Source organism: Glycine soja, chromosome 8 (genome assembly GCF_004193775.1).
Source record: "Glycine soja cultivar W05 chromosome 8, ASM419377v2, whole genome shotgun sequence".
In the NCBI taxonomy this organism is placed as follows: domain Eukaryota; kingdom Viridiplantae; phylum Streptophyta; class Magnoliopsida; order Fabales; family Fabaceae; genus Glycine; species Glycine soja.
The window spans coordinates 6,239,506-6,262,506 of NC_041009.1; the positions used below are offsets into that span (position 1 = coordinate 6,239,506).

The window sequence follows — 23,001 nt, forward strand, 5'->3', positions numbered from 1 at the left end:
AATAAATTTAAGAATTTCTAAAACTAACAAAGTCTAAGAAAAATGACAAAAAGTAAAACAACATAGAATTTTTCTTTGCAAGCACCACTTCACTTTTTAATTAAAAAAAAATTAAAATATATTTCTCATCCTCATAAATATAAAAAAAAATGTTTAGTTCATTATTATAAATTTTTGAGTGTTTTTTCATTCTCATAAAATTAAAACATAATACTTTTTGTTAAAAGAAAAAATAAAAACTAAACTCATGTTTTAAAACATAACTTATTTATACCATATAATATTTTTAAAATGTACCCATTTCAGTATTTTTCAAAATAAAAATAAAACACTACTCCGGATTGGTAAATAGAATACTTTATATATATGGGGAAATTTAGGTGAAATGAGTTTCGGAATTTATTGGGTTAACACAGACTTTAAGACTCAAAAAATGTTTACTAATCATCCACCAATAATGACAAGTTCTTATATGATAGAGTCTATTCTTTACCAACTGTATCAATAAAATAAAATATATTATATGAGTTTATTCTCTATCAATTGAACCGGACAATACTTCTAATAAAATAAATGTTTAATGTTACTTTTAGTCTATTATGTTCCGTAGTTATTTTGTTTTGGTACATTAAATTTTAAAAATTTAATTTTGATCCTTTATGTTTTCTAAATATATTATTTTGTTTTTTTTCTTCAATTTTTTGTTAAAAACATTAGTGTTTTATTAACTTTTAAATTTTAAAAAGAAGTAGAATGATATATTTCAAAAACATAAATGATCAAAATAAAACTTTTAAAACTTAACGTACCAAAATGAAATAATTGTGAAATATAATGGACTAAAAATAACATTAAATCTTTTAAAATAATTAACTTTACATAATAGTGGCTAAAAACCATCACTATATTTATTTTATATTTTTTTAAAAATGATAATCTCCTCCATCCTCTTAGAGATTTAGAAAGATAAAAATACGGCACCACACAAATTGAATGACATCAACACATAATATCTTGGAACCACTGAAAATTCTTATACTCCTCACCAAAAAACAAGCAATACAAATAGAGACCAGACAATATATTTCATTTGGAAGATGATTTTGACTGACCTTGCCGGTTACATCTCATCCACAACCAAGCACTGTCACTCTTTTTCTTTACCTTCATCAATGTGCTTTTGTTGGCGGTAACAATGAGAAGGTATAACAATATAATGATGATGATTTGTTTTTCATGGTTTCAAATCTATCATTTATTCATTACTTAGTGATTTTTAATTTTTAAACAAAAAATAGTGGTAACTTTTAGTCGTTATTATGCTAACTTAATTATTTTAAAATTAAAAACACTGACAGAGACTAATGTTTCTAGTGAAAAATTAAAAAAAAATGATCAAAATGATATATTTAAAAAAACATAAAGAACCAAAATAAAATTTGTAAAATATAATATACTAAAGTAAAATTATTGTCAAACATAACAAATCAAAAGTAACATTAAATTATTTTAAAATTTTAAAGTTAACAAAAAAACATTAATATTTTTAAAGAAAAATTAAAAAGAACTAAAATAATGCATTTAAAAAATATAAAAAATTAAAATAAAACTTAATATCCCAAATCATTGCAGAATATAGTGAACCAAAATTCATATTAATTCTAACGAAGAAAAAAAAAGGCCATGAAGTGCCTAGCTAGTATTGGGTTAATACCGTGGAGTGTTGGTGGAAATAATAGAACCAACATCCCCAAACAACCGCTTATTGCTAACGCGACCTCTTCCTGTTCCCGCTGCATCAGCCTCAGAGCACCCGCTAGGGTTTCTTCTGCACACCCAACCAAATGGTACGTTCTCGTCAACCAATCAACGAAATTTTCGAGTAATTAGTCTCTTCTGGCTTTGCGCACTCAATGGAATCTCTCTCATAGAACTAGCTTTTTGCAACTCTTTTGGGTTCTTCAAATTTTCATAATTCTTAATTAATTATTTTTTTTTCTGGTTCAGGCTGATCCTGAGTTGGAAGCAATCAGACAGAGAAGGCTGCAGGAGCTTATGGCTAGCCATGGTGGCGTGGTTAGAGAATCAGAGATCTTTCGTTTTACTTTTCTTTAATTTTTGTTTTTTTTTTCACCCTAGAAAGTGATAATTCGCTTGTAATTATGCTTGTATTTGCTAATTTACAGGGAAATCAACAGAACCCTGAACAGGAGAAAGCTCAGGATGATGCAAAGAGGTCAGTTAGTTTATGCTATAGATTTCTTGTTCTATTAAGCTAATTATTTTACCTCGGAAACTTGTTTATTTTTCATATTATTTATTTTCCTTGCCCTTGGAGAGTAAAACCAATTATTGATATGAATGGAAAAACAATTAATTTAGGGAGGCTGAGGAACGGAGACAGATGATGCTTAGTCAGATATTGTCTGCTGAAGCGCGAGAAAGGCGTAAGTTTATGGAGCTATTTTGCTGAATGACTCTCTTGTTTCCTTTAAAACTTGGTCTGGTTATGTTTGTCTTAAAAGTATTGTGCTATACTGCTTGTAGAAGATAAAAGTGAATCTTTTATGGTTTATGATAGCATAAGTTAAAATTTCAATTCTTCTTTTAGTTATGTTGGCAACAATGAATGTAGTGATACATATCGGGGACATAGTTCTTATTGTTAATGCTATATATTATTATGGGCGTATAGTTTTCTTAAACTTTTTTGTGTTTTGTATTTGTACCATATCTGGTATGGGGAGGTATTTTGACAAAATGCAAACTATATATAGTAGATGCACAATCATAAAACATGCATTAAAACATAAGGATATATAAGATATCATTACTAGATGTTATATTTCCATTTCATTCTGCATAATCTTGTTGTGACTAAAGTCTTCCTCCATAATTTATACCAAAATGCACATTATTGAAGAAGATATACACGTGGGTATTACTATGTAGATATTGTGCCTAAATAAATTTCCATCCAATATATATGAGGTGTTGGAAAACTTAAAAGGAGTTTCAGACTCACTGACGGATTTTGACACCCCTCACCCAAAAAGAAAAAAAGTATTGACTGCTCTGGTACTGGTAGCATGTTTAAGTAGAAATTTCTTGCATTTTCTCTATCCCTTTGCTTTCAGTTCTTATTTTGCCCATATGTGCCCAGTCTGTGTACTTGGTAAGTATCCTCTGAATATGCCATAGGTTGATAGGAGTTGCTTCAGTTGTAGTTTATTTTTTCACTCTGTCCATTTAAGATTTCAACACTGCATTTTCGACTGTGCTGTTTCATTTTTTTTGCATATTGTAGCTGAATATTTAGTCTTGCTTTGTGAAACAAATAATAAGGAATAATATGGAGTGTGGAATTGAAACAATTGTGTGGTATGCATTAGGTATAAATAATAAGATTTATTTGTGATAATTGGCTTTGATTGTTTTTTGGGACCTCCTTGGTCATCTGGATATTATTAAGGTGTTTTTAGTAAATCAATTGGCTACACATTATTAGCTTTCTTTCATTATTTCAAATTTCTTCTATCATTATATGCAGTTGCTCGAATTGCTTTGGTGAAACCTGAGAAAGCAAGGGGCGTTGAAGATTTTATATTGAGAGCTGCTCAGATGGGTCAGATAACTGAAAAGGTATAATATTGGATCTTGTTTTCTGCTGAAGCTTTCTTATTCTTGTCATCAATTGTTAGTAATATTCTTAATATAAACTTAATGAACTTTATTGTGTGATATATTTTAATTGAATTGGTGAAGTTCTAGTTGTACCATTTATTTGTTTGAACAATCGATAAAAGGTCCTCGATCTTTATATTGCATGCTATGCATTCATGTGGCAGTTTTTAAATAGGATTTATAAAAAAGTTGGTGACATTTCCTCAGATAGTCTAATATAGTTTTTCAATATTAGAGGTTTAGTGTTCTCATCTTCACGTGTAACTTGCATGGAATATCAGTGTTGCATCTTGTAATAGTCACTTTGCTAGGTATAAGTGTATCAAAGGATGGCCAATACAAGAGGATCCCACCTGGTGGGGTTTGGTGAGGGTAGATGCTTGCCCCTGCAAATGGAGAGGCTGTTTCTGAGATTTGAACCCTGTTTCCAAGGCTTACCCGGCTAGAAGTTAGAATCTATTTGACAGTTCTAATGGTGTTCTGTGCATTATCTGTTGGATGATGGTTTTGCCTTTGGTAGTTTCGGCTAGTAATGCTATATTTTGCTTAACGTGTTTTTGCTTATAAATCCCTTTTAAAAAAGTGGGAGTGAGAAATACCAGGTGAAAATTTGCTTATATGTGGCGAGTCCCATTGAAAAATTAAAGTAATTTTTCCATATGAAGCATTATTGTATCAAATATCAATTCATCTACCATGCCTCCAATCTAATAATGACATATTTAGGTTTCTGAGGAAAGACTCATATCACTGTTGGAGCAGATAAACAACCAAACAACAAGGCAGACAAAAGTTACAGTAAGTTGTAGAAAATTTGTTTCATTTTCTATTCTCATTTTCTGAAGTATTGTATTTATTTACTATGCCATTCTCTTTTTTCATTTCAGATACAGAGGCGTCGAAGTGTTCTTGAGGATGATGATTAACTTTCACTGTCTCTTTAAACGGTGTGCCTTGAGTATTGATTTCATGCTTTATTATATATTTTACTAAGTATTGTATAAGTGGATTGAGAAATATATCTGTTTCAGATTGAAATTTTGGTTGCCTTGCCAGGCCTCCTAATTAAAATACTTGAAAGCTTTTTATTATCATTTTGACACATTCATTTGCAAAACAATTTCTAGCATGTGGATGGCATCTCACAGATTGCATGTTGTTATGTTCCACGAAATAATTTATTTTTTTTTTGGTTTTATTTTCCTTTCACAAGACACCCTTAGTGCTGCATTCAACGAGACATGGTGGAAGATCCTTGTGATTGTTTTAAGGCTCAAGTTGGTTTGAATTGATTTTTTTATATTCATGAATTGATCTTTTTTATTCCAGCTTTGGTGATGGGCAATTATGATATAGCTAGTGTAGAGATTTTTAGGGATTTGACTTTTATGAAGTGAGGGAATGCATTTTTAGAGAATAAAGCAAAATAATCATTGATAAAAAAAAAAAGTCGTTAAGATTGTAATTAAATTTATATTTTATTATATATGTATTTGATTTTATAATGATTTTCCATTATTGATTTTTTAATTAATTGTTGTAATTTGTAAATATTCAGTAAAGAAAATAATTGTTGTAAATATTTATTCTTTAAAGGGAATCTATCACACTTTAGAAGATCCAAATCTGAGAGTTTATGTACCGAAAGGGTGAGCAGAAATTGAGTTTATTTGTGGAATCATTTTAGCATATGCTCGTGTTTCGTAAATAAAAATTTCTGGAATAACAATTCTGAAAGACTTTTTTTAGTTACAGCATTTTGCAATCATTTTAGCCTGTCTCCCTAACTTTCAGAATGATAATTTTGGAATATGATTTTTTTCCCATGTGTTCCAAAACACATAATCCGGAACACAATTATAATTTCTGGAAAAGGTTTTCCGTAACAAAATTTGTTAGAAAGGATATTCCATAACAAAAAGTAATTCTGGATTGAGTATTACGGATTATAACACTTCAAAATTTCTAATCCAAAATTTATCAAACAAGGGGGTATGAATATGATTACGGATGACTTAGTATGAAACAAAGATGTCATTACTCTGGATTATTTTTTCCATACTACAATAATTTTATTCTAGAAAAAGATATCTGGATTAATGACATTTTGGTTTTGAACTAAGTCATCTGTAATCACTCCCTTTGATAAAATTTATATTTGTTAATCCGTAAACATTAGTATATCGAAAAAAATAAAATAAAAGAAGGGTATTATTTTTTTGAAAATAATAAAAACAAAAAGGAGGAATAGAACGAGTTATATGGGGTGCAGGAAGAAAGAACCCCAATTTAATCCAACTTGTTTTTCGGCTTGTTTAGTTGGACTAGTTAAGTTGGATTAGATTATTTTGACATTTTAAAACATTAAATAATATGAAAAAAGGAGGTTATTATGGACTTTTGGTTTTTTCTTTTTAACCTTTAAGTCCCTTCCAGCCCTAGTACTTTGGTCATCGCCTCTCGAGTGCTGTCATAATCAATTAGAATTAAATTATTGGTTTTTGTCACGAATAAGGGCAAATTGTAATTTTGATTATTGAAATATCAGGTTAACATTGATTTGGATTTTGAAAAATAAACTACAAGTTTTTTTTAGTTATAGGAATTTGATATCATTTGAGTTGGTTTAGGGATAAAGAAGAAAAACATGAGAGAAATTTGGTGGATCTCAATGTCTCATTTGGGATCCACATATTTTACTCTTTAATTTAAAAAATTATCTTATATTTACATCCTTAAACCAAACACAACATTAATCAAATCAAAGTTTGAGGCTAAATCAATAACTAAAAATCTAATTTAAATGAAATCATATTTGACTACAGTCAAAATCAATTCTCATTATCCTCGCTATAAAACCAAACACACTCTAGTAATTACACAATTCATTTTTGGACCAAACGAATTTTGGCTCTATCTTTGACCTAAATGGACGTTTACTGTATATGCTGTGAGAGATTTTTATCTTTTTGTGACTTGTGAGGTTCTGCTCTCGGCAGACTTATTCATACTCAAATAAATAAATATTCAAGTCAGATGTATACGTATAACAACAATTAGCATCCTATCTATATAACGCTAACAGACAACTGTATCTGCACCATTCAATAATGTATATGTTTTCGGTTTATTTTATCGTTTGACAAGTTTTGTGGATTTCCGTAAAAGAAGAAATCTAATGAGAGGTTCTTTTCCAGTCAAGAAAGGCAAATCACGCGACTTATGGTTATAATTAAGAGGAATAGAATACACAGAGTCACCGAGAGTTTATAAAATACGACCAAGAGTAATTTAAAAAATCTTATTTTGTATGGTTTTGCAAAATAGTTTAGTCTGATAATAAAATACCACGAAAAGTTTATCACTTGATCTACCTGGATTGAGTTGTACATACTTTTTTGGTATCACAAAATGTCAATATCTAGATTTGTGGGTCTAACTAATATCTCTTTGCATTGCATCCAACCAGCCCGCTAATTAAGAAGTAAGGTATTCCCAAACGACACTATTCTTAAACATTATAATAAGGTAAAATTAAAAGTTTCATTACATAATTCATAAATCTAGAATGCGATGAATATATTTTATGCATTTTCCTGTGCTATAATCATGATATACATAGTGTATATTTAAGGAAAGTTTCTTAATTTGGAATTAAGTGAAAATTATACGTCTTTTACGTAATTGACATAAATTATAGTTGCTTTAAAAAAAAAGACATAAACTATAGTTCAAAATATAATCACATGCTTAACCAAATGTCGCATATATATCCCTCCGAAATCAGCTGCAATTTTTATGCGTATAAACAGACATAGAAAAATGATTATTTTAAACACAAACTAATGTAAAGCCGCGTTAAATAAGTTGACGGTGTCACAATATATTCCTTCATTTTTGTCTCGTAAATCATGCAGACAGGGATGGCCACTAATGCAACGTAACGACGGTGCCCTTCTTCTCTCGCCAATGACCTAACCAACAAATAATAGATAAATTATCTTCCTATGTTGCAATCAGATCACAAAGTTTGCGACCTTTTCTGCCCCTTCCGTTTCGCATTCACATGACCATGACTCAAGCTACCATACTAGCATTACTTTTAAAGCTGCCTTATCCCAATATATCACCATTTTTATCGTTTTGGACCACCACACAAATAATAGTTTCTTTTTACTTTTTTTTTTACATTATATTCTGATTTAGAGAGAGTCTTATTTGAGGACCAGTTGACATCTGGACATCTCTCCAATGGTTTCCAGTTGGAGATTCAAGTCTTGATTTACTAAATTATGGAATGCTAACTCTTTTTTCATTACATTTTTTTAAGGACTCTTTTCACTAGACTTTATTCCTTTAATTTTGACAAATGAAGGTTGAGTATAAGCTATAAAAAAATGCTTTTTGAGACATTATAACAATTTTAATATAATAATATTAAAAAAATATTATAAATTAAATAAATCGTCTGTTGGGCCTAATTAACTTTTTAGTCAAATAAACTTAGGTATGCTCTGTTTTAAAAAAAACCTAATCTAACATAATTTTTTTGCAGAATTGAGTTGATAGATAAGAATGCGTAAGTGGATTGTTGTATAAATTGATTATATAATTCAGCCTAAATTTAATATATAAGTTGATTGTTGTAAATTCCAATACCTCTCTTCAATCACTATGAATAATAAAACACTTGGCTATCATTTTTTTTGTGAATCATAATTACTTCAATCATGTCCGATTGATTGTAAAAGAAGACACACATGAAAACTTAAAAGAAAAAAAAGTTGGGGCACTTGCCTCGAAGAAGCGCGTGTCCTCATTCCCGAACCCATTGTCATGTAATCTCTGTGTCTCTCTCTCTTTTCTCTATCTGTTATAACTTCCACCCTCACTTTGCTCTCTTAACACAAATCACTCTCTCTGCATTTCCACAACCAATTTCCCTCCATTCCGAAACCGACCCATCTCCTCAAAACTGTTCCATCTTCCAAAGCCATCGCCTTTGCCTCCGTGGAACCATTTTTCTTTCTCTGAATCCCCAAACTCGGGTACCCTTATGGAAAAGGAGCCTCTGCTCCCATATTTCAGCCCCAGAAAGAAGCCTCAACCATTTCCACCACTATGCCCCTTACCAGAACACGACGAAATCGTTCTTCCTATGACCCCTTCGGAATTCAAGGACCGTCTCATCTTTGGTCCTTCTCCTTCCTCTGCTTCCCCAAGAGACCCTTCACCTCTGGCTGATGCCTTAACACTCTCTTACAATTCCCCAAAATGCCCCTCCTCTTCAAACTCACAGGACTATGCATCACCGCCACTATTTGATTCCCAACAACAGCAACCGCTCAACTCTTGGCTCCTTGACCCCAGTTACGAGTCATGGCGGAAAACGAACCTTCACCGATCGAAAACCGCGCCGGCCATGGCCGTGATCAGCGATTTCAACCCCCACACCGCCGTGCAAAGACCCCAGTTTGCCAGCCAGAGTATTGTCCGCCAGGGTGTTATTCTTCTTGCTCTTTATTTGGCATTAGGGGTTGTCATTTATTGGTTCAATCGTCATAATTTTACAGCCACCGAGACTCATCCTGTAGTTGATGCATTGTATTTTTGTATAGTGACAATGTGCACAATAGGGTATGGTGACATCACTCCCAATAGTACAGCCACTAAGCTTTTCTCTATATTGTTTGTGTTGGTGGGGTTTGGATTTATAGACATATTGTTGAGTGGGATGGTTAGCTATGTGCTTGATTTGCAGGAGAATCATATGTTGACGGCGGTGAAGGGGAGGAGGGGTGAGAAGGATGGAAAGTCTTATATAATTGATGTGAAGAAAGGGAGGATGAGGATTCGGTTGAAGGTGGCGCTGGCTTTGGGGGTTGTGGTGATTTGTACTGGGGTAGGTGTGGGGGTTATGCATTTTGTGGAGAAGCTTGGATGGTTGGATTCGTTTTATCTTTCGGTTATGTCGGTTACCACGGTTGGGTATGGAGACCACGCGTTCAAGACCATGCACGGTCGGATCTTTGCTGCGATTTGGTTGCTTGTGTCGACGCTTGCTGTGGCCCGGGCGTTTCTCTATCTGGCTGAGGCCAGAGTGGATAAGCGTCATAGGAGGATGGCAAAGTGGATTCTTGGTCAGGATATGACTGTTTCTGAGTTTCTAGCAGCAGACATTGACAATAATGGCTTTGTGAGGTACTGACTCATTCATTTCAATTGCATAGAAATTTAGTGATTTTTGGCATCAATTGATATTTTTGTTCATCAAACTAGTGCACTGAAATGTATTTACTACTTAGTTACTTAGATTCACAAGACCTCACCCCCACCCCCATGCATCATGGACCGCTTTTTGAAGTATGAATTTAGCATCCGTTTAAATGCCTAGAGATATTAACTAAAATTTACCCCGACTAAATTTTAAATTCTTGGACTCACTCTGTTCCTCTTTTTCTCACTGCTTTGTTACATTGATTGTAGAATTGAGCTTTCAACGTTTTAACTCCCTTGTACTGTGTTATCAATAAAAGGAAATAAAAAAGAACCAATTAATCATTACTAGGTAGGCATTTATGTCATGTTAAACCCTTTGACATCTTTCAATGTTTTAACTCCCTTGCACTATGTTATTCCTTCCTACAAGTCCAGGCTTCTTCCGATTGTGTTTCATTCTGATTGTCTCCATCTCCATCTTAGCCTTAGACACAGTGGCGGATCCAGAATTTTTGTTAACTGGGGGCAAAAAATAGTCTAATATTTTCTGAAACAAAAAATTATATAAGCTTTATTAAAAATGATAATAATAAATTAAAAACAGTAAAATTTAAAAGGATAAAGTGGATAAAATTAGTATCAATTTACTCTCTTTTATCTTTTACAACTATTTACATTCATTTTATCAAAAAAAATTATCTTATGGGGGCAAGATCTATTATGGGGACAAAAAAAATATTCATTGTAAAAGAATTTACTTTGTGGGGGGCAATTGCTCCCATTACTCTCCATGTAGATCCGCCACTGCTTCGACATGCATTTTATCGGTGTTTCAGAAAATTTTCTGCCTACCGTGTCCTCCTTCTGGTAGTACTTGGTTGTATTCTTTATTCTGCTGATCTCTTTCATTGGTTTCTTCCATTGCCATGACATCTCGGGTCTTTTATCTCCTCAACTACATGTTCTTTTTTTGTCATTGGTTGTATTCTTGATTCTGGTCATCTCTTTCATTGGTTTCTTCTACTGATGTGTTATATATGGCATGCCATCTCTGTTTCTCTTCAGGTTCTTGTCTCCTCTGACGTGAATTTTTCCGATGTGTTTCAAATAATTTCTGGTCATTGTTACCGGTCCTCCAATGTCATGTCATCATTCCAACAAGTTCAGATCTCTAGTTTTCCATTTGTGACTTTTCCAGCATTTTTTGCCATTGTTTGGTTCAAATCATGACTTATTAAATGCATCATGGACCATCTCTTGAAGTATGAAATTTTAAATGCCTAGAGATATCAACTATACTTTTGGCATTTTCTTCAGTAATATAAAATATGATGTAAGAAGTAAAAACAGAACAAAAAAAGTTTAACTTAAACAAAAGATTAAATTCCTTCTTTTACAGATTTGATAATATCTTAAACTTTTGTTATTCAATTAAGGACAAATATTTGTAGTTGAATGTCAATTTTTTGTGTAAGACATATTGTAACCATGGAGTATAACAGAATTGCTGCATGATGTTGACAAGGAAATTTAGTGTTTTTAGAGCAAGGCATGTCATGATGGAAATTTAGGCATCTATTGAAAAAATTAAGAACTTTGTTTGTCAAACATTTTGTAATTTTTTGGAGTTCTTTGATTTCCTTTTATTTTGTTTACCAGCAAGACTTTGAAAAATCACATGTATGGATGTTGATTGTTCTGATCATATTTACCTGTCCAATCTTATCCTTTGAGGTATCCATTTATGGAGGCAATTGCCTAGTTATCTGAAGTAGTTTTTACCATTTTATTCACCAACTTGTAGTCAATCATCATTTAATGTATAGAGTATGCATTTTAATTTTTTTTTATATTATTTAGTGTTAGTGTGATTGCTTGGTATATGGTTTTACTTCTTAGGCCTCTTCTTGTTGTAGATATAAAATCAGAAAACTAGATGATACAGTTATTAACCAAGAAGTGTATTTGTGGTTGGGCTATTACAGTAGTTTTCATGCTTTACTTGCTCAACATGGTTATCCACATTAGTGTTACTGTTTGTTTCTATGTGAAACTTTCCTCGTTAGGTTGGATGTCGTGAGTTTAAGCTTAGAGCCAGATAGCTATACATTATACACTGCAGGTTCCTGTATTACTTCAGAAATGAATTAGAGCATTATCTTGTGTTCTATTATCTTATCTCATAATATTGGTACTGCATCATTCTGACTCCAGCTACATCTTGATCCGACTAATCCAAAGAAAAATTATATATTTAGTTGTAGAAGACAATGAGTGAATGAGGACTCCTTTGGAGGCAAATTCCCAAGAATTCTACTGTATTTTAAACTTTCTTCGGGTGTGGTGCAGGAGTAGTCTCCACTTGGGTATTGGCGGCTAGGATCTGACCATAAGGTGCTTCTAGAGGGTTTTGAACCCCTGCTCTGCAGTAATGTCCACCCACATGGAGTTAAGGGACCATTGGTTTGAGAAAACACATTTTGTTTTCGTTTTCTATTTTCACAATATTTCTTGTTTGAAAAGCTTGTATAGAAACAGTTAAAACAAAAAACAATAATTTTTTTTTTACTATTTCCTATATAAACTTTTGAAAATAGAAAACAAAATTAAAACTAGGTGACAATTATGTAATTAAAGGTGAAAACAAAATGTGTTTTCTCAAACCAAACGGCCCTTGTGGTTTACGATATTTGGAACACATCCATTCTATTCACCTGTCTCCATCATTGATACCTGCATGTTACGTATCAAGACCTGAAATATTTCATGTTAATAATCAGGAATTAACTGATGTTAGTTACAGGACAAGAGATAATGACAACATAAAAATATGGGCAGAAACATGTGCTGATCCACCTTCTTGTTGTCTGTTAAAGTAGTATTGAATGACTACGATAGAACTTGTGACAGAAATAGCAAGAAAGGTCTGGACTACTCCTCACAACTTTTGAAAAAGTTCCCTAGCAGTATCCCATTATTCCCCCTTTATATGAAGTAAATCGTTTACAATTTATAACAGAAAATTACCCCTAAATGTGTGCATCCATCAGAGGACCAACTACTTACTCTAAAGTTACACTTGCTTAATCATGGGCCTGTTATCAATACTCTCCCCAAAGCTTTCACCTTGTTCTCAAGGGGAAATGAAGGGAAACTGTTCTAAATGGCTGCAAATTGTTCCCACGAATGCTCACAAGGAGACAGATGCTCCCACCGATGAGTCTGCACACTGATCCCCATATCTAACAGCTAGCACCTTCTGGTTGGGGTTGTAATTCCCATTCCTCGGTTAGAACTAGTGGTAGAGGTTGTTCCACTGATAATGCTGCCAGTGCCTTCTTTAGTAGGCATACTTGGAAAACAGGATGGATGCGAGCATGCTCTGGTAATTCTAACTTGTATGCAACTGAACCAATTCTCTGGAGGATTTTGCAGGGACCATAGTAATGCAGTGATAACTTCTCATTCCTCTACCTTGCTAAAGGTTTCAATCGGTAAGGTTGAACCTTAAGATATACCCAGTCACCCACACTGAATTATAATTCTCCTTCCATTTGAAGTCGAATAACGTCTTCTACCTTCAAGGGAAAAGTATCTCCTGGAGGGCTTGGACTAGGGTATGTGGTATTAAACCAATAGCCTGCCCAGGATAGCCAGTTAGGCCGTTGTTTTGGATTCTCCCCTGAAAAACAACATAAATATCAAAGCACCTATTGACCACTTCTATTTGGCCGTTTGAGGGTGGTATGCAGTGTGTACTTGAGTTTTTGTGCCCATCTGTTTGAACAATTCCCAAGATCTCCCTATGAGAATGTTTCACACTCCAGATATTTTGAGAGGATTGGACCACTCCTCACAACTTTCTAATTCTGAAGAAGTTCTCTAATAGTATTCCATCATTCACCTTTTATAGTAACTAGTTAGTAAATGGTTTACAGATCATAACAGAAAAACTACCCCTAAATGGGCCCATCCAGCTAAGGCCCAACTGCTTCATCTTAAAATGCACTTGCTTAATCACTGGCACCTATTAGACTATGCGAATTTCCAACCTGGAGGAAGCAATTTTCCCCAGGTGTGCATGTCGCCTACATTCCTACTCATAGACTATGCCATTTAAATAAACTTTATACATAGCACTTGTATCTAGCGAAGTAAATCACATAAGCACCATATTCCAAACATAGCAATTAAATGACAAAAAAATGATATTCCCTAGATTTGCATTAGTGTTTTGTGTGTACTGATGTCAAATGCCATATACAACATCGATACTTTGCCATTTTTGGAGTATCTAGCCTTCATAACAACATCAACAAAGTGTTTTTATTTTTTTCTACTAGGAGGAGTTGGATACATGGATAAAACAATGTCATAGTGTTTATTTGATGAATTATGTCTTTATACAAACCACCAAGCTCTAAATCCTTTCTAAATTCTAATGGTTTTGCTATAGTTTTTCTCAACCTCCCTCTATCTGTAATGATAGATCTACTCTGCATCTAATCTACCTCCTCATTGGGGCTTTTGTAAATCTTCTCTAGGGATAGTGCATTCATTTCTAATCTTGTCATGTCTAGTATACATCACCCTCCATTTATCCATCATTTTGTATGATGGAGCCAAGATACTTAAGCCATGCGACTGACTTGTGGTAGGCTATGGTTTCCGATTTTCAGCTTTAAGTTAGGATTGATGTGACTCCTGTTTAACTTACATTCCATGTGTTTCCATTACTTGTCTTTGCAGTCTTCATCTCCAACTTCCCTTTTACTTCCTCTCTTGACTCTTCAACCATGACTATACCATCTGAACAAAACATGTATCGTGGCACCAACTCTTGGATATGATGCTTAGTAAGAACATCTAAATCCAAGGTGAAAAGATAGGGGCTTAAAGTTGACCTTTGATGCTAACTTGAAGGAAAATTTGGGGCTTAAAGTTGACCTTTGATGCTAGCTTGAAGGAAAATTTGTTATGAACTCACCTTATATTCTCACACTTGTCATGATAGGCATTATGTACTCCTTTTTTCTTTAGGGCATTCCACGCAACCTCTCTTAGAACCCTATATATGCCTTTTTCCAAATAAATGAAAATCATATATATATGTTTTTTGATTCCTTAGACATCACTTCATCAATTGTTGTACTAAGTATATTGCTTCCATGGATGACCTCCTCAAGATTTTCAATAATGTGAGTCTTTTGTATTAATATTTGCACAATTACCCTCTTCCATAACTTCGTATTATGATAGTTCATGATTGTAATTCCCCCTTTAATTTATCTCCTTTGTTCTTATATATAGGTATTAAAGTGTTTCATCACGCATCTAGCATTTTATTAGACGTCATAGTCTTGTCAAAAAACTGTGAGCCAACTAATGCCTTTCTTTCCTACACCCTTCTATCCAGGCTTCACAAGATAATGCATTTTTTATTAATTAATTTCTTTTTACAATGGAAAACCTGATGTTGTGCTTTGCTTTTCTTGACTGCTGATCACCTATGGATTTTCTTCTGGTTTTTTTTTTTGTTTCCCATAATGGTTGGTTGAGATAAACATATAATTTTGAAATGTCTGCTTGCAGATTATTTCCATTGTTTCTCGTAGTTATTATGACCATATCTTCTTTCTTATTGTGGATTGTTGACAAACATGCACTTACTGTAATGTCCTAATAGTAGTTGGGTCTCATTTGTTTTAAATCTCCAAATGTCAAATTCATTTTTTTCCCTTTTCTTCAGGTCCCGACATTCTTTTCTCTTTAGTGGTTTGAATTATGTTCTTTGTTTTTTTATCCTAGCTAGAAAACTGTGCTAATTTATTTTGATAAGCTTTTGCTGAATATACCGAGTTTTGGACATGCAGTAAATCAGAATATGTTATATACAAGCTCAAGGAGATGGGAAAAGTATCTGAGAAGGACATCATGCAGGTTAGTGAGAAGTTTGATAGACTAGATGCTGGCAACTGCGGAAAAATAACGCTTGCTGATCTTATGGAGAATCATAATTGATGAGCTCAGTGTTTCCAATTAGAGAAGAGAGTGTCAGATTCTCAAGTTGATGGGAACTTTCTTCTTTTGGGGATTGGTAGGGATATCAGATTGTCAAAATGGCAAGCTGGTAATTTTCCCCTTACCCTCTTGTCATGATCATTAACTCATGACATAAAGTGGATGCTGGTGAATTTCTGGTTCTTTTTCCTGAATTTCACAAATTATTTGGAGGATGCTAAGAATGCAAGGCACCTTGCTGAAATTCGGGTATAACCAACCAAATCACAAATTGTCAGATTGATGAGATGGCTTGTGATAATGGAGGGGATAATTTTGATTGGTTAAATAATTAATTTGTACATATTTTTTTTTTTTGAAAATGAATTGCATTGATTCTTTAGCATATTATTTCTAGTGAGCTTCTCTGGGTTAGCTCAGGCGTAATAAAATGTTTCTTATTTAAGTTCTTTCACAATTCAATTCTTGGTTGAGTAAAGATATAGCACATGCTTATATTCACGTATGGCATTGGACAATACTCTCCAGTTGTAGACTTGTTTCTAAGATGTTTCAGATTGTGCAGTGTGAATTGTGAACTGCACATGCTTAAATTATTACGTCCAACATTGATTTTCATTTTGGTTTGTGGCTTGATACAGACCCGTTTGTTTAAGTTTATTTAGAGAAAATATTTTTTTTAAAAAAAAAATGAATTAGGCAGTTTTTAGTTTTTTTTATGTATTTATTTAAATTGTTTTTTTAAATTCAGTTTTCTATTTTTTTAAGATGCAATATCTACCCCTAAAAAAAAGCAATATCTGTTTCTTTAAAAAATCACTCTTCTAAAAAACATTTTTTAGTTCCATAACATAACATGTGTTTAATTCTAATTCGAGAATGAGCGAGAGTGTCACTTGATAGCTTTCAATTATATAATTATATCAAAATATGTCATCTTAAAATAAGAATTTTCGGATAAGCTTTTCAATTTCAATATAATTTCTCAAAAGAAAATTAATTAAATAAAATCATAGCGCACGTGTTTCCTTTTTATTAGCTTTAACAGTTTTTCCTTCTCTTTTTTTTTTTTTTTCTTGGGGGGGGGGGGGGGGGAGTATTATTTATTATTGCGTTTTTACTATTCTGGCAAACTGCAAGTTCATCCTAATGGTTGTGAAATAGTGGCAATAGATCGGTGAGAATAATATATTATTATTATTATTGAATGTTCATTATAAATATGTAATAATATTAAAAAAATCTGAAGCTTCAAATGAATTAAGAGAAGTGATAATTAACACCATATTTTTTAACATCTTCTAAAGAATCTCATATTATATTTATTTTCATTCATAGTTTTGTTGTTTTTAACTAGTTTTAAGCGATACTAGAGATTTTTTTTTTTTTGGGTATAACACTAGATAATATGTTGAAAAGTACATTGATTACTCCTCTTCATTCAAGAACTTGACTAAAAAAAGCCTGATTTCAAAATTCAATATCTTTAAAAATGAAAAATTCTGCAATCTCATGCTAGGGTAATAACCATATTGATGTAACTCAATTGATTAAACAGTGTTTGGTGAATTATTGTAAACCTAAACCTCTTGATATCTGTGATTGATTTATACAGATAAAAAAAATATTAATGCAACTCAATTACACGTCCACTGCTATTGCGATTTGGCATCAGAGTTCAAACTGTTGTAAAAGACACAAACCACAACACAGTGTAAAACCTGCAAAAATGTGCCTAGATTTTGCCTTATCCTATAGAAAATTGGTCTTGAAATCTCCATAGGGAAGTGATATTATTTGTCGAAACTGTTAAAATGTTCATGAACTAACTAATCGCATGTCCTCTTCTTTATTACCATTGACCTATGTTTACACGCTGCAACATGCATTATTGAGCTGACAAGGACAGTTATATTTATAAGCATATAAACCACAACAAAAACTTATAGACTCATTTTCTATTATCCCTGACACTGAGCCTCTATGGGAATTAGGTGCTCCTCTAATAATAATATTCATTTGTAGCGAGGCTCCAAGAATGCCCTGAAAAGCCTGACATCTTTGACAAAGATTTATAGTTTCCTAATTAATTTCAAACTTTTTGACTTTGTCCAACCCTTTTCTTTTGAGCAACATGATTGTCCTTCCACAAGTAGTTATATCTTATTAAGTTCTGAATGCATTTGTGGTGGTGTGTTTGATGGAAGAAGTAAGCCACCAAACAAAAAGGAAAAAATGACTACAAACAAATAGTGTCTGTCAGAGATAACCTTTTTATTTGAGGCTCGTGCAGTTCTTTGACCACTTAGAAATTAAGAGCGTTTACACAAAGTAAACTCACCCTTGTAGTTGTGGCATTCTTGATAGCCGAACTCTCCATGTAAAATGTTTGACAAATTAAAGTTCTCTTTCGCAATTTTGGAAGAGGGTTGAGTGAGATTAAGTAGAGAAGTCAGAGATTATATATTCTTAATTAAACTGATATGTAAACTGCATGTGAATGTAACTGTTTGTTTGCATCAAAAGCATGGCCAGTTGGAATTAGGTGAGCATAGTCACGAATCATTTGGATTTTGGAATATCATATAGGTGATAGACTATGATTTTTTTTTTTTTTTTTCATAATATGAAAAGGGATTCATTCAGTACTATATAACTGATAAAAAAGAAAGAATTAGGTATGTGTGGGGATTGATATTTTGTTCTTAAAAGGCTGCTTCCATTATGTTTTCTTTTACCCTTTTGTGTTTCTTTTGTTTATCACATTTTTTTACTATTAAGGCATGACCATTATTATTTATGTCTTTATCCCATAACAAACAAAAGACTAATGATAGCGTGTAATGGAGTGAGAATCAGTCAAACACATTTTCTAGAAGTAATCTAGTTCAGAGTCCGGTCTCTTAGTGTATGCTTTCCTTCTGTTAATCATATATGTGGAGGCTACCCTTTTTTTGTCTAGATGAGGAATATTCAACAATTTTCATTGTTGAATGTAAAGTTTATATAATTATGATATGTTAGATATCTCTGACTTGGTAAAAGATTGCAAATTCCAAAGCTTCTTTTGGGTTTTGGAAGGAATCAAACCAATTTCAATTGCCATAATCATGCTTTGTCACTGTGCACTCAAAGTTTGCTACTTCAAGTTTGAAATCTGTTCAATTCAAGCTAATTCTGCTTAAGGTGAAAACCAATAGGTTCTTTTGGTGGAAAGAAGAAAAATAAAATTACATCTAAGGTGGGTATATCATAAATTCATAATTAGTGTGCATGCTTATTAACGACTAAAAAGTATAGAATCCAAAGCCTTTTCTTACTCTCATTAATGACAAATAAAAATTGATACTACTTACTAACAACATAAAAAGAGAACACCGAAAGTGTATTGTGGTTAATTTCTTAGTCTCTCTTCAATGGAATGATCTAATGCTTCCATAATCTACTGAAGCAAACTGTGCTAAACATGATTATGTGAATGAAAGAATCTGTCAATAGAGTGAGTGTGAGCAGAACATTTACTCAGACAGAAAACAAATCAAAAGTTAGCAATTATTTTCAAGTGAAGTGAGAAAGACAAGGTAAACATTCGGGGCAGAAACATTATTGAAAGGCCATGACCACGTCAAATTACCCTTAATTATTGTATTTTTGACAACCAAAGAGAGAAGTATTAATTTAGTGAAGAAGACTATTTTTCTTCCGTACCTTTATGTTTACTAGTAAGCAAGTTGGTGGGTCACGGTAGCATCAATTCAAGTTTTTAAATTATTCATATAAAGTGGAAAGGAGGAAAGTGTTAGTAGTTAGAACAGTCAAATTAATCCTTGATTTCTGAAAGAATCAAATAAAAGATGGGAACCTTTCACATTAAAAGGACTCAACTTACCTTCAAAACTCAACTGTGGTGTGGAGACGGGGCATTGGGAAGTCGTGCTACCATACATAAATATTACAACCCTAAATTAAATTATATATTGTGTGTGACATACGATTATAGATAAAAATTAAAAGAGATATTGAAAATTTAGACCAAGTTGGAACATTCCATGTGGCGAGATGATTGGTGAAATGCTGACTTTTGTTTTCAAGTCAATAGAAATAAATAATTCATTAAGGAAATATAAATTGGGTTCAAGGCCGAAAAGTGTTTAGTGATGTAGATTGATTTGCTAGCTCACGTTAAACTTATGCTGCAAGACAAGGCAATACTAATTAGACTACTTGTGTTTGTCAAGGAATTGGTGGAAGTGGAATTAATAAACAAAACTTGTTATGCAAGTTAGATTTAGTGCATTATGAATGAACTAGGAGGAGAGGCTTTCCTCTTACAGACTTTTCATCAATTCATGTTAGTCCTTAATATTACAATGTTATGTTAGAAAAAAGAAAGACATAAAAGAAATTAATAAAACTATACAGAAATAGTAAAGAATCCTACTATTATTTTGTATTTTTTTTCTCTTATAATATGATGTTGTCACGTTATTTACTTAGGAAGTTCTTAATTCGAATCATTATATATATATATATATATATATATATATATATATATATATTGTTTCTAAGGAATCTATGAATTAAAAATATAATCTGAGATTTTCATTAAAATTGGCATTTGTCCCAGCTTTTGAATAGATAAAAAAAATCGTCCTACCAATTTTTTTAGAAAAGAAAACTTACCAACATAAATAATAAAGATTTGGTTTAAATAACTTAATTTACTCCCTATACTGTAGGGTTGCTTCTGTAGTCATCCTTCTTCTTCTTTTTTTGGTTTTCATTTTTTTTTTCCACTTGGTGTCAGGATTCCTCTTAAGTGATAACATTACTAACAAAAATTAGAAACTAAGTTTGATATTTCTTAAATAATACAGACAAATTAAAATTTTCCAATTTAAAAGTGACTGAAATGAAAATTCTCCAATATAAGATGAATCTATATGAAAAAATTTACAATTTTATAAAGATTGAATTAGTAACCTTGTAAACTAAAATCAGACGAAAATAGAATACGTTTTGTTTAAAAAAATTCTATTTAAAAATAAAGAACTAAAAACTCACTACGAGTCCTAACAGAGCCTTAAACCCATAATTAATGTGATTTGAATTTGTGAGTTTAACGGGTGATTCAAATCAATAAATACCCTTCAAGTTTCAACGGCAACTAGAAGTTAATTGTCTCTATTATCCCAAAAGGAAATGTTAAAGCCAATTCTATTGCTTCAAACACATTATCCTTGGTGTAAAAAAACACATTATTCTCACTGTATTTTTTCACTCTTCAACATCAATCTACTCATATACCACATTATACACATTTGATTGGACTAAAGTAGCCATTTCTATGATTAATGATTGATTTTACTTTCCACCAAAAAGGTGTTAAGATAGCCTTTTCAAATTGTTTTCAGTTAATGTGATCAGCAAGGTATTTTAGGCGACAATCACTTATTCCCACTTGTTCAAGTAACCGTTATAAATGCAAATTAATTATAGTTGTAGTTGGTTCAATGACCTAGCTTTAGATGATTTGCAGCAAAAAAAAAAAAAGAAAGAAACTTTAGATGATTAATTATCAGCGGGAAAAAAATCTTGAAATATATTTCAGGTAAATGTGGTAGTTTTTTTTTTTTTTTTTTACTGAATGTGGTAGTTGTTATGGCTACCTTTTATTTATTTATTACTATACAATGTTATAGCTTTTAGAAATTGTAAATTAATTCCAGTTGTGTCATAGTCATAACAATGAGGGCGATCAGAAGCGAGTTTAGCTCTTCCACACTCGTCCCTATCAAAGAGGGGTGGGTTTGAATTTATATAGAATTATATATTATATATATAGTGTATAATCATATAATTAATAATTATAAATATTTATATCGGAAGGGTTAGAGGAGCATGGACAAGGCGAATAGTTTCATACTGGACCCTAAACCCGAACTCACTTTCCTAAGTTGGAAAAAAATGACCTCACCCCATAAAATAGAATTCTATATATAGTTCTAAATCATAAAAAAAATTTACACTAGTATTTAATCATAAATAATTAAGTATAATAAATTTATTATTTTTTATTATAATTTTATTAAAATTTATATCAACTCTAATTTTTAATTGATTATGCAACTTCTTTTACATATTCATAAATATTTTTTTAATGTATGAAGGGAAATACATGTACATAGATTTTAAACACATTGTACTGGTATAAAAAAAACACATTGCACATATATGGCGATATGTTATATAGGTTTGCGTCACGCTTTGAGAGTGTTATTCTCTTTATATTGAGGATCTTTTTTAGATTAATTAAATTGTCACGTCTCTCCTAGGTAAAATTTGTTTCATATATGAGTTACAATCTAATTTTATATTACTGTCTTTTGTGGGTTACTTTACACTCAACTATTTCAGAGTAGAAAACGAAGTTGATGAGCTGAGACTAATTTATTTATAGCATCTTAAATAGAAGAACTATTTTGGATTTTTAAACCATTTTTTATGGATTTTATGGTGTTACATAGAATGTAATTAAGATTTTTTTCATTCTCTGTTTTAGTGGTAGATTTTACTTTAAATTCCACAATAAATTTCAGTTTAATATATTTTATGAATTAGTTAGAGAGAAAAACATTGAAAAATAATTTTATTTAAAAAAAATAGTTCTTGAAATTTTTTCCTAAAATTCAACCTCCACATAAGATTTCAAAGGCTTGTATAATAGTAAATATGATGAAGAGGAATTCTTATGTTCAAAAAAGTTTTAAAATCTCATTAAAGATGTTCTTTGATGACTTTTAATAATTTAATTAACTTAAAAAATTTATAGACAGTACTTTTTCCCTAAAGAGTAAACAAAGAAATTAAAAAGAAAAACCTTTTCACTTTCCCTGTGGATATTGAGCTTTTTACTATTTACTATTTTTTTTTCTTTTTCTGGTTGGAATACAAGAAGCTGAATCCGCTAACAACTAAACACTATAGGTATCTTCAGACCATCTCCTCACGAATGAACTTTTCCACCAGCATGTGCCAAAAAATGGGCAGGTTCATTAGGAACCTGAGGAAATAAGA

General features: G+C 32.0%; 2 protein-coding genes across 4 annotated transcripts; both read left to right on the forward strand.

Annotated features, from left to right (window-relative positions):
* The first annotated feature begins 1,686 nt into the window (after window positions 1-1,686).
* On the forward strand, window positions 1,687-4,882 carry LOC114422472 (DNA-binding protein DDB_G0278111). The gene is made up of 7 exons (XM_028388846.1): window positions 1,687-1,847; window positions 2,008-2,076; window positions 2,187-2,236; window positions 2,383-2,447; window positions 3,551-3,642; window positions 4,411-4,482; window positions 4,572-4,882. Exons 1-7 carry the CDS (start codon window positions 1,845-1,847, stop codon window positions 4,608-4,610), a joined length of 390 nt encoding a protein of 129 aa, XP_028244647.1. The 5' UTR covers window positions 1,687-1,844; the 3' UTR covers window positions 4,611-4,882.
* Window positions 4,883-8,403: 3,521 nt separating this feature from the next.
* Window positions 8,404-16,429, forward strand: LOC114421462 (two-pore potassium channel 3-like). Of its 3 annotated transcripts, XM_028387387.1 has the most exons (3): window positions 8,405-9,885; window positions 12,253-12,297; window positions 15,777-15,911. In XM_028387387.1, exons 1-2 carry the CDS (start codon window positions 8,741-8,743, stop codon window positions 12,281-12,283), a joined length of 1,176 nt encoding a protein of 391 aa, XP_028243188.1. In that variant the 5' UTR covers window positions 8,405-8,740; the 3' UTR covers window positions 12,284-12,297; window positions 15,777-15,911. The 3 variants fall into 3 exon arrangements, with proteins under 3 accessions (XP_028243189.1, XP_028243188.1, XP_028243187.1); XM_028387388.1 differs by lacking the exons at window positions 12,253-12,297; window positions 15,777-15,911 and adding an exon at window positions 10,969-12,231 and having other exon boundaries at window positions 8,404-9,885; XM_028387386.1 differs by lacking the exon at window positions 12,253-12,297 and having other exon boundaries at window positions 8,409-9,885; window positions 15,777-16,429.
* The last annotated feature ends 6,572 nt before the right edge of the window (window positions 16,430-23,001 follow it).

Coding starts and splice junctions, on each gene's coding strand:
- LOC114422472 (XM_028388846.1), top strand. Junction 2,237..2,382: donor GCTCAGGATGATGCAAAGAG/GTCAGTTAGTTT, acceptor CAATTAATTTAG/GGAGGCTGAGGAACGGAGAC. Junction 4,483..4,571: donor CAAGGCAGACAAAAGTTACA/GTAAGTTGTAGA, acceptor TTTTCATTTCAG/ATACAGAGGCGTCGAAGTGT.
- LOC114421462 (XM_028387386.1), top strand. CDS start 8,741: ATGGAAAAGGAGCCTCTGCTCCCATATTTCAGCCCCAGAAAGAAGCCT. Junction 9,886..15,776: donor GACAATAATGGCTTTGTGAG/GTACTGACTCAT, acceptor TTGGACATGCAG/TAAATCAGAATATGTTATAT.